A 17757-nucleotide genomic window follows, 5' to 3' on the forward strand; every position below is an offset into this window, starting at 1 on the left:
TTTTTTTTTTTTTTTTTTTTTTTTTGCCAAAAGTCAAGTCGTTTGTTTCAGAGATGAAAGCAACAATGCCATGTGATGCTGGTAACAACCCTTGGGATTTCCACCCATAATTAATTCACTCTCCTACATATGGGGCCAAGCATGTGAGTTGACATTAAATTATGCAGATAAAACTAAATGAATTATAGGGATATTATTAACTCCCAGAGAGGGAAAATCAATACATGTCACTCCATATCTTATATAAATATATTTGTTTGTTTAAAGAAAATAATTTTGCAGTCAGAGTCCAGGGCTCTGATTCAGTGTGAATTATTAATACAACACAATTCATGCCCTGTCTTGTTGGATTCCTATCTTTCATTTGCCTCTTGGGTTCTGGGTTCAGTGGCAAATTAGAGTAGTTTCCTTTTAAAAGAAACATTTCTTAAACTAAGAAAATGCCTAGGAAGAATTTTGCTAAGAAATGATTTTTTTCTCCCTCCCATATTATTGTACCTCGTGGTAGTTCCCTGTGATTTGATGTAACTGACAATGTATTAACACTGTCAGATTCATTTTTCTTTTAGTTTTCTGCTTGGGAAAGGTGAAGCATAGTTACTGTTAGGTTGCTGAATTCATATCTACATATATAAATTCGGGGTTATCAGCTATAGTGACTATGTTACACTTAGATCCTCAGATCGTATTCGGCTCACAACTGAAAGTGCGTACCCTTTTACCAACCTCTCCCTATTTTCCCCACCCTCAACCTCTGACAACTACTCTACTCTCTGTTTCTATGTATTTGAATTTTTTAAAGATTCCATGTGTAAGTGATATGATGCAGTTATTTGGCTTCTCTGACTTGTTTCAGTTTGTGTATTGGACTCAAGGTCTGTCCATGTTGCTGCAAATGGCAGGATTTCCTTTTATCTTATGGCTGAATAATATTCCATTATTCATATATATTGTATATGAATATATATTATATATGTTATGTATAGTATTCCATTATTCATTTATAATTTATCCATATATATTATGTGTAAATATATAATACCATATATAAGTATATATTATAAATATATGCATATATGTGTGTATAAATATATATATGTATATCATGTACACACACATCTTCTTTATTCATTCATCTGTTGATGGATATTTATGCTGTTTCTGTGCCTTAGCTATTGTGAATAATGCTGCAATGAACATGGGAATGCAGATTCTTTTTTGTAAAGCCCAGATATAACTTTTCATGTTAAAAAAAATGCTGTTACTCCCTAATGCCTCGTATATTCACACACACACACACACACACACACACACACACACACACACACACACACCCCTCACCTCCTGACCCACCCCTCTCCTCCCTGACACTCTACAGACACCTTAGCTTGGCATTCTTTGCCCTTTAGAACCATGTTAACTTTTCAGATTTTGCTTCAATTTGAATGACCCTGACTCTTCACAAACTCACTTCAGCCTCTTTGGACTCCCTCCTGTCTCGAGGCATCCCTTGGAGCTCTTTTCCTCTTGTTCCTTTGCCTATAAAGATATTTCCTAAGATAAGTCCTGGTCTTTTTTTTAAAAAAATCACTCTTTGAATAAGTTTGGAAATTGCTAAATTAAGTTTGAGTAAAGTTAAGGATGTGTCTTAATTGTAGAACAGAATCCTTATATCTCATGTATATTGATCTTTTCTAAGAAAGGACAGACTTAGAAAATTCTCAATTAAGAAATTAAAAACTCATCTGACCTTCCAATCTCATCTTCTAGAATTAACAGCTTGTATTTACTTCCAAACCTTTTCTGATTTTATAAGGATAACGTTTTCACATACATGCGCATATACATAGTTATTGTTGTTTCAGTAAAAAGCGAATTATGCTTTAACCTGTTGAGACTTTTTTTTTTCCACTTAAAATGTAGAACTTTCTACATCAGAACACGTAAATCTATTTTACATTTTAGGATTAAATCCATTTCGCAAATGTATCACCCTTGTAAATTTTTCCAGATATATCTTTTTTTTTTTTTTTTTTTTTTTTTTTGCGGTACGTGGGCCTCTCACTGTTGTGGCCTCTCCCGTTGCGGAGCACAGGCTCCGGACGCGCAGGCTCAGCGGCCATGGCTCACGGGCCCAGCCGCTCCGCGGCATGTGGGATCTATCCCGGACCGGGGCACGAACCCGTGTCCCCTGCATCTTTAGGCGGACTCTCAACCACTGTGCCGCCAGGGAAGCCCCAGATATATCTATTTTTATGGTTTTAATCTCTTCTATATCATCAGACTGTAAATTTATTAAAGGTGAAGCCAGTGTTTTATACAGTTTAGTATTATCCACAATATTTAGCTTTCAACAGGTACATAACAAATGCCTGTTGAAAGTACAGAGTAACAAGTCACTACAAAACAATTCTGACACATTCTCACAAAGAATCACCAAGGAGCCTGCATGTAATTATGTTTCAAACTATAGCTAACCTGAAGAAATGAAATACCAATATTTAATTACAACTGGCAACACAACTAAACCACAGAGCAAGGGTGCTAAACAATCATTTCCTCCACATTTACAAATTGTTATTAACAGAAAAATATATGCTTCAAAGGGAAATGTGCCTGAAACTTCTCTGTGGTGTCTGATCTTGTCCTGACCATGGTCCCGTAGCCCTTAAGCTGCTTTGTCATCTCTCTGTGTCCCCGCTTGCACTGCCATTGTAAAGGCAATGTCCACGTCTTCTCTAATTTTGTATTATCCATAGTATTAGCTTATGATAGGGAAGTACGTCGTTTTGCACTAAATGTACATCCTTGGCTGCAGCTCTTTTGCTTTTGTACTCCTGAAATAAGACTATAATCACAACACCTCACTATGTCCCATCTAACATTTTACCTTTTCTACCTTGGTTATTTTTTATATTCTCATTCTTAATTTATATGCTGCCCTAAAATTGTCTGCTGTCTCCTGTCATTGCACACTGTAATTTTTCTTTATAGCATGTATTCCTTTGATTTGTGTGTGTGTGTGTGTACAGTCTCTGTTATTATTTATGGTTTTGCTGAGTAGACCGTAGGCTCTACCACTGTAGAAATCCCATCTGTCCTGTCTTCACTGTATCCCCAGGGCCCAGCAGAGGTGCAGGACATTGTAGGCGTTCAATCAATATTTGGTAAATGAATAAATATAAAGCTCTGGTTGTTGATGGCTTAATGTGGATTTTAAAGTTTGGAACTAGAAACATACATTACTGTATAAGACAAAGGTAATTTGACTATTTTGAACAAGCCGACAGAGCATGAGGATTTAAATATATGTATATTATATTCAGTCATATGGCCTAAAGTAAATGAAAAAAAAAAACACAACATACTTAAGCCATTCGCTTGTGGCATTTGTTAGTTCCTTTATTAGTTTATCAAAGCATTTTGTGTTTTTAGATGTCTCAAAAGCAGGTTTCGAGACCTCAATGAATTAAAGAAGAAAATTAGAAAAAAGAAAAAATATATGTGCACATGCATATAACCCGGGAAACTTGGTGTGCCAACCTGCCCCAGCTCTTAATTGTAAACATGCAGTGAATCACATGTAGTGACCCACAGTGCCCTTGGCTTGCAAACAGTCAATAAACATTGATGATGCTGATAAGGTACCCGGCACTCTTTTTCTGATGTTGAGTTACAAGGGTTATTTCCACTGTATCATTACTGAGACAAATAAATTAACTATGGTCCTTTATTCAGTCTTGAGGGGAGAAAATATGCGGCAGGGGTTTTTAAACCTTGCATTAAAAAAATAAAGTTTGGTCAATCTCCCTTTTAGGGAGTCAACCCCTAGCACTTCCTGGTTCCCTGGGTAACTGCTGTTGACATGCCATGCATAGACTTAAGCCTTCCTTCACATCACCTTTTTTGATAACTCATCTTGCTGTTCATTATTTACATTTATAGCCACCATCCTTTTTACCTTTATGTCAATAATCATATCTCTCCTGTATTATGTCTAATATATATTAGCCACTCTATTGAGAACTTTACATGTATTATGTCATTTAATTTTCCCAACACTCCCCTAAGGTGGTTCATTTTACAGAAGTAACTTCATCTTACAGATGAAGGAATTGAAACTCAAATTGACTGACCCAGTTTAGCACTCAAATCCTTTTGCCTTCAGAGCTCCAACACTTAATTACATTAAGTTACTTTTTAATAATGATTTACAACAAGGAAAAAATTAAACGCCTCCATTTCTCCCAATTTAGTTGGGAGAAATCGGTCCACAGTCATTTATTATCTCGAAAGAGGCACTTGATAAATGTACATATCCATATTCACTGTCGTATTGTTGGTTAATCTAATATGAAAATTTTGTTCATTCAACAAACATGTAATGAGCACTCACTAGGTGCTAGTTCCCATGGGCAAAAATGTGAATATGGTAAAATCTCCAGCGTAGGTCACTTCACATAGAGACAATCCCAGGGTGAATCCTTTAATGAAACAGAGAAATCAATGTAGGTAAAGGCTGCCCTCTAGTGGACATCTGTGAAAATTATAACAAAGCCACCGTTTTGTTTAATTTCTTTTTCCCCCAAGTTAGGACTATAGAAGAATCTGGTTCTCTCAGAGGTAAAAATACTTTTGCCTTATCACAAAATTCTCCACCCCACCGCATAGTACTAGCAGCTCATAGCATTTGGGACTGGGGTTGAAGTCTTCTGGGTAACCTTCTAACCTGAGCTTAGTCATTATGATTCGAAGTAGTAGAAAGAGGTGTAAAACTCTGAATCTCTTTATAATCAACACTTAAATAACAATTTTTAAATTTTCCATTTACTGAGCGCTTGTCCAGTGTTTTAGGTAAATACTTACGTTAGTTAACCTTACAAAACAGTTCCAAACTGACATCTCAGACGTGGATTTAGCCCACAGAAATGTTTCCTTTGACCCAGAGGGTTACCAACTTTTAAAAATTCCAAGATTTCACAAGGATGTATAGATTTCTGGTGCGCTTTTTTAAAAGTAGGAAATCTGGCAACCGTGGACCACACATGCATATGGCAACACAACAATTGGCTGGAGGGGATTAGAAAATGCTATTTAGATTTTACTAGTTGAAAATTTAGCTTGGAAGCATTTGCAAAGGAACATTTTTTTCTTTTACCCTTTAAAAATGAAGACTCTTACTTCTCTCCCTTAAGAGACCGTATCATATTCGCTCCAGTACTCCCAGCAAGGAAATTGCACACATGTTTGAGACGGCGCTTGTGACTTACCCTTCTGCCTGGTCACAGGAAATGGTGTCACTTCTTAAAAAGGTAAGAAGGACAAATGCATGACAAAAGGCAGTGATAAAAATGAAGCACATGCTCTGGTTTGAAGTTAAAAGTTAAGTTACAATATCGGAGGCAGTCACGATAAATACATTTCCAGAGTGGGTTTTGCAGCTAACAGCTTTCAAATACATGGCTTCATTAATAAGGCGACACACGTGTCCTCTTTTTTTTTTTTTTTTTTTTTTTTTTTTTTGTGTGTGTGTGTGACGCGGGCCTCTCACCGCTGTGGCCTCTCCCATTGCAGAGCACAGGCTCCGGACGTGCAGGCCCGGCAGCCATGGCTCACGGGCCCAGCAACTCCGCGGCACGTGGGATCCTCCCAGACCAGGGCACGAACCCGTGTCCCCTGCATCGGCAGGCGGACTCCCAACCACTGCGCCACCAGGGAAGCCCACACGTGTCCTCTTAAATGTCCCAAAGACATCTCAAACTCCATGTGCCAAATGGAAATCTTGAACTCATTATTTCCTGGACTTTCTCCAGCGTTCCTGCTCTGGCGTCTCCGTCCACCCACTAATATAAGCCAGAACCAGAAATCATTCATCATCCACATACCCAGTTCATCACCATGTTCATATTTGACCTTTTAAATGTCTTCTGGATCTGTCACTTCTCTCCATATATCTTCCTAGTCCTACTGCCATCAAGTCTTGCCTTTTCACCGGTTTGCCCCTGTACACTTTTATACACTCCATTCTCTTCTCTGCTGTGCCCCATAGGGATCTGTTCAATGCAAAGTTTACTGCCTTCCCATTGTTCTTAGAATAAAGATCAAAATTATTTGTATAGTATAAAGGTTCTAACTACCCCTCAAGTCTTATTTTGCACTGTTGTCCCCCTTTTGACTACAAACTGCTTTGAGCTTCTTTTCTCTCCTCTTTGCCCTCCCCATCCTCACCCTTATATATCATTCTCTAACCACAGGGCCTTTGCACATGCTAGTCTCACTGCCTAGAACATTGCTCCCATCCGCAGCTCTTCCGGCTCCCTCCTTTAGGTCAGTACTACTAATGCAATTCACTGACTGGTTCAATTCCATGAATTACTTCCAACAGGTCCATAACACGTATAGAAATTGAGGGAAGTATTTAAAAACTTTTATAGCAACTTGATACCTCAAAGCACATGGTCAGTGGACTCATCTCACTGAATAGGGTCCAAGCCTATGCAGTGATGTTGAACTCAAATCACAAGTTGCACATAGTGTGGTGTTCTACACCAGCCATGCACAGTAACAGCACATATTGACTTCAGTGGGTTGGAAATTAAACCAAACAAACAAAGAGAAATAACTGGCCCTTCTGCATAGTTTGAGACACACAGCTTTAGATCTCAGCTCACGTATCACTTCCTCTGGGAGCCTCCCTCTGTTTTCAGATCACACAGCATGAACTTTCCTTCGTCCTATTTTTCACACTTTTAAATTATACATTGCGTGTGTGTGACTCCTGGGTTAATGACCATTGTTCTTTAAGCTGCATGAGGGAAGGACCACGTCTGACTTGTTCATGGTGTCCTCAGCACTTAACACAGAGTATGACAGGTGGTAGACTTTGGTATTTGAATTAATGAGGTCCACAGTTTTCCTCAGCTTTTCAAGGTGCCTGTGTTCACCAGAAAGATTAAGGACAGCTGTAGTGAGAGCTCAGTCATGTGTAGTGAATAATTATGTGAAAGAAAGAATGAGGAGCCCAAGAGGATGAGCTTGGCTTTTTTCTGAAGAGAGAAAATTGCCCAGGTCGTAACTGGTCAAGGAAAAGAGCTTTAGGGGCTAAGAATTCAAAACTTATGTCTCTTGTCTATGGGTCCAGTGTTCTGTTGTGGAATAGGGATATTGCCGTTGGTGATGTCAAAGATAAAGAATGGGGGCGGGGGTCATTTTCCATAAGCAAATTTTCCTTAGTTCCAAGACAGCCCTATTATCCCAAAAGTGCACAATGATGACCCACGGCTGTCACCTCCAGGCCCATTCTCAAGTGCAACTGCTATTTTCCATTTGAGCCACAGGATTGAAATGATGTTGGCTCTGGAGTGGTTAAAGGGGAAAAAAATCTTTAATCCCAGTTCATAAAACCCAGAACTATCACAGCAACCTTAGTTACATCTTATCTGTGTCACCCCAGTATATTTTGATTCGTGGTAAAAACTGCTAAATTTTTTAGTGTGAAATAAATTTCATTTGTTAAAACCAATGTACATTTTCCACGTAAGAAGAACAGACCTTCTCTTGGTCACTTTATATACATGGCTTGATTTAATCGTAGCTAAACCTTATGAAATAGCTTATTATCCCTTTTTTACAGGTGGGTAAACTGAGGTTTAGAGAACAAACTTGCCCATCATTACTAAGTTGGGGAATCAGTAATCAAACATAAGTTTGACTCAGTAGGACAAGCTATTTTCACTCACCACATTGCAACTTACAAAAACCAACTTACAATTCATTCTGCCCACTCATCTATATTATTTGTTTATGGGTCTAAGAAAGGAGAACACTACTTGTTTCCTTCAATCCTGTACTTGGAAATATTCATAGGAAATCTGTATGATTTTTTGCACTCCAAGTTTTGACCTTCCTCATGATCTTGGTGTTTGTATTCCATTGGCAGCTACTGGAACCGAATCCAGACCAACGATTTTCCCATTTGTCTGATGTTCAAAACTTCCCATATATGAATGATATGAACTGGGACGCAGTTTTGCAGAAGAGGCTCATTCCAGGATTTATTCCTAACGTGAGTCAATCTTAACAAACCCACAGTAACCTTCATTCAATGCACATTAACTCTGTGTGCCAGATACGCACATGGTCTCATTAGATAACGCGCCAATGTTGTAAGACAGCCCAGATTTCTATTTTACAGATGAGAAAACTGAGGCACACACAGGGTAGATTGGCCACCAAAGTCACACAGCTGAGTTGGGATTCTAATCTAGATCTATGTTGGGAGTTCTAACTCCTAACCACGTTTTGTGGCTTCCTTTTTTTTTTTTTTTTTTTGCGGTCCGCGGGCCTCTCACTGTTGTGGCCTCTCCCGTGGCGGGGCGCAGGCTCAGCGGCCATGGCTCACGGGCCTAGCCGCTCCACGGCACGTGGGAGCTTCCCGGACCGGGCATGAACCCGTGTCCCCTGCATCGGCAGGCGGACCCTCAACCACTGCGCCACCAGGGAAGCCCTGTGGCTTGCTTTTAATGGAAAGAGGTCCTTATCCTACAAACAGTCATTTCTGGGAATCTGCCAATTTAAAAAAAAAAAAAGTTTTCTCTGATTCCAAAGATATAGAAATTTGTATCCAAGGAGTTCTGAGTCAAAGGACTGACAGCTGCTGGGGATGGGGTCGGGTATTTATCTTTACCGTGCACCCCTCTTCCTCTGGTAGTTCTATGATGGGAACTATATTTACAATGACTAATAGCCAAAGCGAAAAAATTCCCACCGGCTATACCCGGCCAAGGTATCTGTGGCCTCCCTCAGTCGGCTGGTAAAAGCCAGACCCAGAAGCTCTGGCCAAGGGGCCAAGTGAGCGCTCTGACTCCCCTCTCTCCCCACAGCCTGATTTTACACATTCAGTTGTGGGCAGATTGGCAGAATAACAAGCTCATGGAGCAGCAGGGGGGTGGGGTCCTACCTGGCCACCCTCCAGGGTCCAGCAGGGGCCGCTTGCACCGTGGGTGATGCATGACGCCGTGGAGATCTAGGCACCTTTCCTGTTGTTTCTGCTCTGCCACGCTCCCTGCAATGAGCGCTGCCGCGAGAGACCTTCTACCTGGACTTCTCTGATTTAATTGTGAATCTGAATCATCTGGGCAGCTCGTTAAACATGCAATTTCCTGGCCCTCGTGCTCAGAAACATTAATTCTCCAGGTCTGGTTGGGGAAACTGGGAATCAACTCAGGTGATTCTGATCTACCCTTGAACCCACTTCAAGAAACAGCCCCAAAGGCAAACTTTAGAAAAATAATTATAATAGGATTTCCTTTCTGACTCATGGAAGGCTCCTTGGGAGTTTAGAAAAATAAAGAAAATCAAAGAGCATGAAAAGCAGGGTTGGCAATAAATTATTTCAAACTTCAAGTGGGACCCCCAGCTGGTTTTTCTTGGACTGCTCCTGCAGGAGGGAGTGTTATTCTCCTTATTCGGTTGGGTCTAGTTTTCGAAAGATACAGGGATCTAAGGAGTGAGTCAACCTGTCTTCCTTGCAGAAAGGCAGGCTGAATTGCGACCCCACCTTTGAGCTCGAAGAAATGATTTTGGAGTCCAAGCCTCTTCACAAGAAAAAGAAGCGCCTAGCCAAGGAGAAGGAAATGAGGAAATGTGATTCCTCTCAGGTAAGCAGTCCCAGCAGACCCAGGGTCGTGGGAATCTTCATGGCAGCTGCAACTCGTTGGAGAGCTTCTGGTGGGCGGCCATCCCACGAGAACTGGCTGCTCCATGGATGTGAGGCGGAGCTGAACACCCCAGCTTCTGAAAGGGCAGCTCTGGGGGTCTCAGCAGCAACATTTCACATGTGGACTTCCTCCCTAGGTTTCTGCCATTAACTTGATTCCCTGACTGCCCTCTGCCAGCTCTCAATTCAAACTTTGCAGTCTCCTGGGAGAGAATCTAATTGGCCAAGCCTAGGTCAGGTGACCATCCCTAAAATGATGGAAATGGGCTGGTTCTAAAGTACACACATGGCTGTTTGGGGCCACACTCCGAGGACTCACCGGGAGCGGCCGCCCTAGACGGGGGTGTCTGTTCTTTGCCAGATGCAGAACCTTGTGATATCAGGGCTAGCAGAAGTAAGGAGCATCTGTTCACAGAAAAGATAGAACTCTTATACGGTTGAGCACTATTGCTGGAATTCAGGCTGAGTCAAATTAAATTTGTAACTAACTGCATTATCCTCTGGCAGAGTTCGAGGTCAGATTTCAATACAGTAACTTGCAGGGACTCAGTAGGATTTTATACATGTGGTTCTGCGTATTATAATGATAGTAAAGTAACAAACATTCATTTTGCCTCTAATGGCCATCCATTCGCCCACACAATGATCCACCCGTCACCCTACCCACTCAACTAATGGTCGTGCATTCTTCCATCCCTGCATCTCTCCATCCCTCCTTTCCTCCATCCGTCCGTTCTTCCATCCCTCCATCCCTTCATTCCTCCATCTCTCTACCCCTCCATCCCTCCCCCCCATCCAATTGTTTAGGCTATTTTTATTGAATCACTATTACCTGCCACATTCTGTGCTCAACACTGGAGAGAGATATAGATGAGATATTATTCCTGCATTCACTGACATCCCTGTTCTCAAAGATTGCATAGTCTTGTGGTGAAAATAGCTCTTCAAACAAATAAGTATCCTCAATGTCCCTAATTTCTCTAGTCCTCAGGGGCTACTACACCCTTTAATGGTCAGTTAACCAAAGTCCACATTCTGTTTGCCCACAGAACTGGCCTCTTACCGGATTCCCATCCTTAAGTGTTTTCTAGGGCCCTCCAAGGAATGCTTAGCTATGCCCCAAACCCATCTTGCTTCTTGCTTTTTACTTCACCCATCTTCCTCCTAATGATCTGTTCTTCATATCATAACCAACAAGCTTCTCCAGGCCAGCTCCTTCCTTTGCACCTAGAAAGCTTGCCTATGCAGGCTCCTCTGTTAACAGACCCCCCAAATGTAGCCAAGTACAGGACATCATCTTAATTACAAGTTTTCTAAGGTTTTAGAGATGACAGCAATCTGTGAGTAACTTTTGCCATGCCTTCCATGCTCTATATGATCTGTCTACTTCCCCTGCCCCAACCCTTGTACTAGGCCCTTCTTGACCTTAAGATATTTCTGCTTTCTTAATGTAGATATCTACAGCTATAAAGTTCCCTCTGAGCACTGCCTTTCCCTGCATCTCTTAAGTTTTGGCATGTTGTATTTTTGTTTTCATTCACCTCAAAATATTTCCTAATGCTTCTTGTGATTTATTTTTTGACCCATCGGTTGCTTAAGAATGTGTTGTTTAATTTCCACGTTTGTGAATTTTCCAGTTTTTCTTCTGTTTTTGATTTCTAGCTTCATTCATTGTGGTCAGAGAAAATATTTTGTATGATTTTAATCTTTTTAAATTTATTGAGAGCTGTTTTGTGGCCTAACGTATGGTTTCCTTCCATGGTTTCCTTTGACTATTTGAGCATACCTAAAATAGTTGTTTTAGGGTCTCTGTCTAGTAAGTCCAATGTTTGGGCTTCCTCAGGGATGATTTATGTCAGTTTATTTGGTTTCTTTGAATGGGCCATACTTTCTTGTTTCTTTGTACACCTTGTGGTATTTTTGTTGAAAACTTGCTAGTTGACTATTACGATCCAGTAACTCCAGAAATCAGATTCTCCCCTTCCTTCTCTAGGGTTTGCTGTTTTTTGATTGTTGAAGGCTGTACGTGCACTTTTGAGTGACTTTTACAAACTATTCTGCAAAAAGACTATTCCTTGTCATGCATCACCACTGCTGTCTCTTGTTATGTTAGCTTGTGTTCAGATAATATTTTGATAGAGATTTCCTTAAACACCAGGACCATTTTTAAGTAGCTTTTTTCTTGATTCAGTGTTTGTCTGGTTGCTATAAACCTTTGCTTGCTTTCCAGAGTTCTGACAGTGTTGGCCCTAACAGTTTCTGTTTGTTTTTCTGATGTTTCTGTTGAGGGTTGGGGGTTTGGAGCTGCCTGTGCCATCATTTTGCTCTACTTTCTCCTAATCTTATAGCCTCCATTTAAAAATAAAAAGGATTTTGTTTCAAAATCCACTGGTAGCACAGTGGTTGAGAGTTCGCCTGCCGATGCAGGGGACACGGGTTCGTGCCCCGGTCCGGGAGGATCCCGCAGGCCGCGGAGTGGCTGGGCCCGTGAGCCATGGCCGCTGAGCCTGCACGACCGGAGCCTGTGTTCCGCAACGGGAGAGGCCACAACAGTGAGAGGCCCGCGTATCGCAAAAAAAAAAAAAAAAAAAAAAAAAATCAGAAAGATGGTGAATCTCAAAGTAGCACTTTATCTCTATTGAAGGATTTTAAAATGTGAGAGTCAATCTTAGCAGCTCCTTACATCATCATCATGCTTGTTTATTCATTCAGCTGAATCTGGGGGTGTGGCCTGGGCATCAGGATTTTTTAAGTTCTTCAGGTGATTCAGGTATGCAATGACTGTTACCATCTACAGCTGTAGAATGCAGGCTGTGATTAAATAAAGTAAAAGCACTAAAGTTTTCCTTTTCCCCCTGTGTCTCTGTTTCCTCATTTATAAAATGGAGTTAGTATTGCTACCTACTTCATAGACTGTTCTGAGTCAATTAGTACATGTCTGCCAAATGCTAGCCGTTGTTAAAGAAGATGTAGTACATATACACAATGGAATATTACTCAGCCATAAAAAAGAATGAAATAATGCCATCTGCAGCAACATGGATGGACCTAGAGATTATCATACTAAGTAAAGTAAGTCAGAAAGAGAAAGACATACATCATAGGATATCACTTATATGTGGAATCTAAAATATGACACAAATGAACTTACCTACAAAACAGAAACAGACTCACAGAGAACAGACCTGTGGCTGCTAAGGGGGAGACGGAGTGGGGGAGGGATGGATTGGGAGTTTGGGATTGACATATACACACTACTATATCTAAAATAGATAACTAACAAGGACCTACTGTATAACACAGGGAACTCTGCTCAATATTCTGTAATAACCTAAATGGGAAAAGAAATTTGAAAAAGAATAGCTATATGTATAATTGAATCACTTTGCTGTACACCCAAAACTAACACAACATTGTAAATCAACTATAGTCCAGTATAAAATAAAAATTAAAAAACAAAAGCAAAAAAATATTAAAGTGCTAACCCTAAAAAAAAAAAAAAAAGTTAGCCATTTTTTATGTTTTGCTTTTCCACTCGACTTCCTGACTTCTAACTTCATTCTTTTCCATGACTCTGGTTCATGCTCACAGTAGATGCCTCTGTTGTTTCTTTGCATCCAGGTTGTTCTCCACTGACCCTCTCTGCTCATCAGCCCCTTTAAAGTAAAAACCAAAAAGACTGACACACACCCAGTCTGCCTGCTATGGAAGCAAATGACCTAAGTCCTCTTTTTCTGCCTCCTGAGATTTCCACCTGTTCTAAACCCTTCAGATATTTCTGACGCCATCTCTACTTACACCAGTCTAATCGCTGTTTGCTCTGTCATCCCTGAGAAGCACATTCTAAGATTTTTAATCAGTAGTTCTCTTCTCAATCACATAAGACTCATTCGTTCCTCCATTCTGTTTGCTCCCCACTCCTTTCCCTCATACTCTCATTCTGGCTACTCCTGTTGACTTGTCCATGTAGCTGCATTTCTTAAACTTTTCCAACTAAAGCAGAGGAAAAAGAACATGTGGCACATGAGCCCTTAGGGCCAGGGTGGGACTCATAGGGTCTGCAGCGCCATATCACAAACTCATCTGAGTGTGCATTTTACATCTTTGTTTAAATAAAACAGAGTTATATGGGCTTCCCTGGTGGCACAGTGGTTGAGAGTCCGCCTGCTGATGCAGGGGACACAGGCTTGTGCCCTGGTCCGGGGGGATCCCACATGCCGTGGAGCGGCTGGACCCGTGGGCCATGGCTGCTGAGCGTGCGCGTCCGGAGCCTGTGCTCCACAACTGGAGAGGCCACAGCAGTGAGAGGCCTGCGTACCGCAAAAAAAAAAAACAAAAAGCAAAAAACAAAACAAAACAAAAAACAGAGTTATATGACAAAGAACCTGAATGAATTTCTGCATTTTAGTGATTATAATCTTGATTTTTAATGTTAAAATATTTTAAAATGTTAATATTTTAACTATCTTCGTGTTAAATTTTATATAACATTTTGTATGTTTATGTATTTATATGTTTATATTATACATATATTTTTATGTCTATAGTATATATAAATACATATATAATATGTACATATAGAAACATGTATATGTATAAAATACAAACATATATAAAACATAAAACATATAGACATATAAAGTATTATATAAGTGTGTTAAGATATTATGTAATATTTTATATATTTATATATTTTTATGTAATATTTAAATGTTAAAAATATTTGTTCTACAATCTTGGCGTAGAGCTGCTGCTCCAAGGAGCTCTATCAGATCACGTTTATACCATAGCTTCATGTCTCCTATTACTGATACTGGAAACCCCCAGGGTTACAGGTACCCCAACTTGAGGATAAGAGTGAGGTGTAGCAGAATCTCTTTTCTCTCCTCTGTTTTGCTTCCCCCCACCCCTTCTCTGAAAATTTCCTCTCCTTTTTATATTTCCTTAATTATTTGTTCAGGAAAGGTAAAAAAAAAAAAAAAAAAACTCTCTGGTACTTGAAGACTTAGTATTTTCTAATTCCTAGATTTAAAAACAAAATGAATGAATGATATTTTTTCCTTCAAGAAGAATATTTGTCATCAGAAGTAATTTGGAAGTATTTTGTTACGGACTTTTAAAACATTTGATCTGGGGCTGATACTGGCCTGGGCCTGATGATGGTCATTTCTTTGAGGTTAAATTTTCTGATTATGTTGGAAAAGTCATCTAGAGATACTGACAGCCAGACAGTGAAGCAGCAAAGCAAATGCTCTGCAAATCTGTGAGAAAGTCACAAAAAAGGCTGCTCACCACAACTGAAATATATAGTTAATCAGCCCCAGTGCAGCCGAGGGGAACAGTCAGTCCGAATTCAGTGTGAAGACATGTTTCTAGGCTACTCGTTAAATCCAAGTAGAACTGTTGTTGAACCCAAGTTTGTGTGCCTGACACACAGTGAGGTCAAACAAACCGAAATGTTTTGAGTTTAGAGCAGAGAAAGGTTTATTGCAGGAGTCAAGCAAGGTGAAAGGGGAGGAGGGGATGGGCTCAAAAGACCCAAACTCCCCGATGGCTTTCAGACAAGGGTTTTTAAAGACAGTGTTATAGGAGAGAGGGTCATAGGATGCATGATCGGGTCCTAGGATGCGTGTTCAGCTCAGGGACCTTCTTCTGATTGGCTGGTGGCGAGGGAACAGGGTGATGTTTTGGGAATCTCAAGCCTCTGGTTCCAACCAGCCTGGGGTCTACGTGCTCTGGTCAGCATTTAGTCACCATCCCCCCACTTGGTTGGGGGGTCTGAGTTTCTACAGAACAACTCAAAGATATGCATCAGATTGTTATCCAGTTCCCTTCAGAAGGAAATGGGAGTCCTGTGATTCTATTGTCCTAATAATTAACTGTTTCAGCGCTCTTTGGAACTTGGGAAAGGCCTAGGAGACTAAAGCCTTTTTTCTCTACAAAGAAAAATGGAGGCACAGAGGGACTTTTGTACCCAGGAAGGCCCCGCAGGGTCCTGCTCCGTTTCATTCTCCCCTTCTCTTTGAATCCTGAGGGGGACAGGGGCAGGACAGAAAAGGGAATAAAGTTTTGGACAGAGAGATTAATCATAAACTTGGCAGGGGAACTCAGTTTTAGGGGTACTTGGTTTCAGAACCTCCAAATGTTTTACATGAGGGCCGGGAGATGAGAAGCAAATAGGTGACCAGCTTAATAAACCCTTGTGCCCATCTGCCTTGAAGCCGTGGTTTCTTGGGCTAAACGGCTGAAAGACATCAAGCTCATAAACCATAACCCAGGTCTTCCTTGCTGCCTCATTGTGGGGAGCAGAGAGTTGATGTATTTTTCCCTGTTTCTTGCCTATATGCTCCTCTATTAATCTCGTTGTGGTCTCACTCCTGCTACAAATTCTCAGGTAGCATCTATTTTGAGGACACATTGGTTCTCCTCGATTTGGGCCACTCAGTTAACAGACACTCAGTAGGTTATTGGCTACTTGAGGATCTTCATTGGTCTGCTAACTATACCTCTATTTTTTTTTTCAACATTCACCCGGAAGATGTGCCTTCTTCGAGAACACCTTGAATCTGTCCAAAAGGAGTTCATAATTTTCAACAGAGAGAAGTAAGTAACTCCTGGAAGAACAGCAGCTCAGGGAATGATGGAGTGTTTCAGCCAGATTCGACTTGCAGAGACTTAATATAGTTTTAAACATTTTTTTCTTTGTGATTACAAAAATGATACATATCCATGATAGAAAATCTAGAAAATACAGAAACTTTTTTTTTCTTGTAAGAGATTTCAAAAATTGTAATAGGTAAATTAGCTTAGTATCAGGTTTCTGTTGATGGGAAGGGCAGAAGAATGGGGACTTCAACACTTAAAATCAATGATGTGGGCTTCCCTGGTGGCACAGTGGTTGAGAGTCCGCCTGCCGATGCACGGGACACGGGTTCATGCCCCGGTCCGGGAAGATCCCACGTGCCGCGGAGCGGCTAGGCCCGTGAGCCATGGCCGCTGAGCCTGCGCGTCCGGAGCCTGTGCTCCGCAATGGGAGAGGCCACAACAGTGAGAGGCCCGCGTATCGCAAAAAAAAAAAAAAACAATGATGTTTTTGAGTTACCCTGGCTCACGCCTCTTTATAAATTGTTGGGCTTAATGCTATCATTTCAAAAGCTTAAATCTTTTCTTTTTCACTTCAATGAATAAACCCACTTTATTTTTTTCCTTTTAAGAGTCAAAAAGGACTTTAATAAAAGACAAGCCAATCAAGCCTTGGAACAAACCAAAGACCCACAAGAAAAGGATGGCCGGAATAGCAACCCGTGAAGTCCTCAACATCTTCTTGGGACATTTCCACGTCAGGAAGAGCTGACAGAAATTCTCACCTCTCCACACCTCACACACCTTAGAAAATATGACTGAATACCTTTGGAGGGAGGCAGCATGACCCAGGGAAGAGTCCCCAGGCTCCTGGGAACTAGATTCACCACCACGTGACCTTGAGCAAGTTACTTACCCCCTTTCTCTGCTTCAGTTTTTTCATCTAAGACGAGAACGTAATACTAGATGAGCCCTATCCTGCCTTTTTACTGCCACCATTCTCCATTCTGTTATTCTAAACAGCTTCTATTTTTATTTTAAAAGGAATATTTGGACACATTTATTTTTCCACTCCTAATTACACTGTGACAAATGGACATTGCTGGGTGATGGAGTGAATCTCTTCAGAGTTAGAAAACTTCATAAATTGGTCAGAATCCCCAAATCCGACTGAACAGGAGTAAGGAATTCATTCAGGAAGAAATGAGTGGGACCAGATTATAAGTAACACAGATTGATGAGGGCCTTCCAGTGGCGTGAAGTCAGAACACCGTACCAGCTTGTATCAAGTGTAAGAGCCACTATGCACATCTGTCCCAGCACCCGGTACAGTGATGTGAAGTTGAGAGTTGAAATTGGTGATGGTGGAAGTGTTTACATCATGGAAATTGGCAGATGCTACAAATCAGGGCTTTCCACCCTTTCCGGCCCCCACCGCCCACCCGGCCCCGGGAAGC

General features: G+C 40.9%; 1 protein-coding gene across 1 annotated transcript in view; it reads left to right on the top strand.

Moving 5' to 3' along the window:
- The window catches only part of STK32A (serine/threonine kinase 32A), a 113816-nt gene extending 97491 nt beyond the window's left edge, over nt 1–16325 (top strand). Inside the window, exons 8-11 of the mRNA XM_007449588.1 lie at nt 5196–5312; nt 7940–8065; nt 9534–9659; nt 16257–16325. Of these exons, the coding sequence (XP_007449650.1) occupies nt 5196–5312; nt 7940–8065; nt 9534–9659; nt 16257–16325 (438 nt within the window). The remainder of the gene's footprint in view (nt 1–5195; nt 5313–7939; nt 8066–9533; nt 9660–16256) is intronic.
- The last annotated feature ends 1432 nt before the right edge of the window (nt 16326–17757 follow it).

The sequence above is a fragment of the Lipotes vexillifer genome, unplaced genomic scaffold (assembly GCF_000442215.2).
Source record: "Lipotes vexillifer unplaced genomic scaffold, Lipotes_vexillifer_v1.1 scaffold1559, whole genome shotgun sequence".
Classification (NCBI taxonomy): Eukaryota; Metazoa; Chordata; class Mammalia; order Artiodactyla; family Lipotidae; genus Lipotes; species Lipotes vexillifer.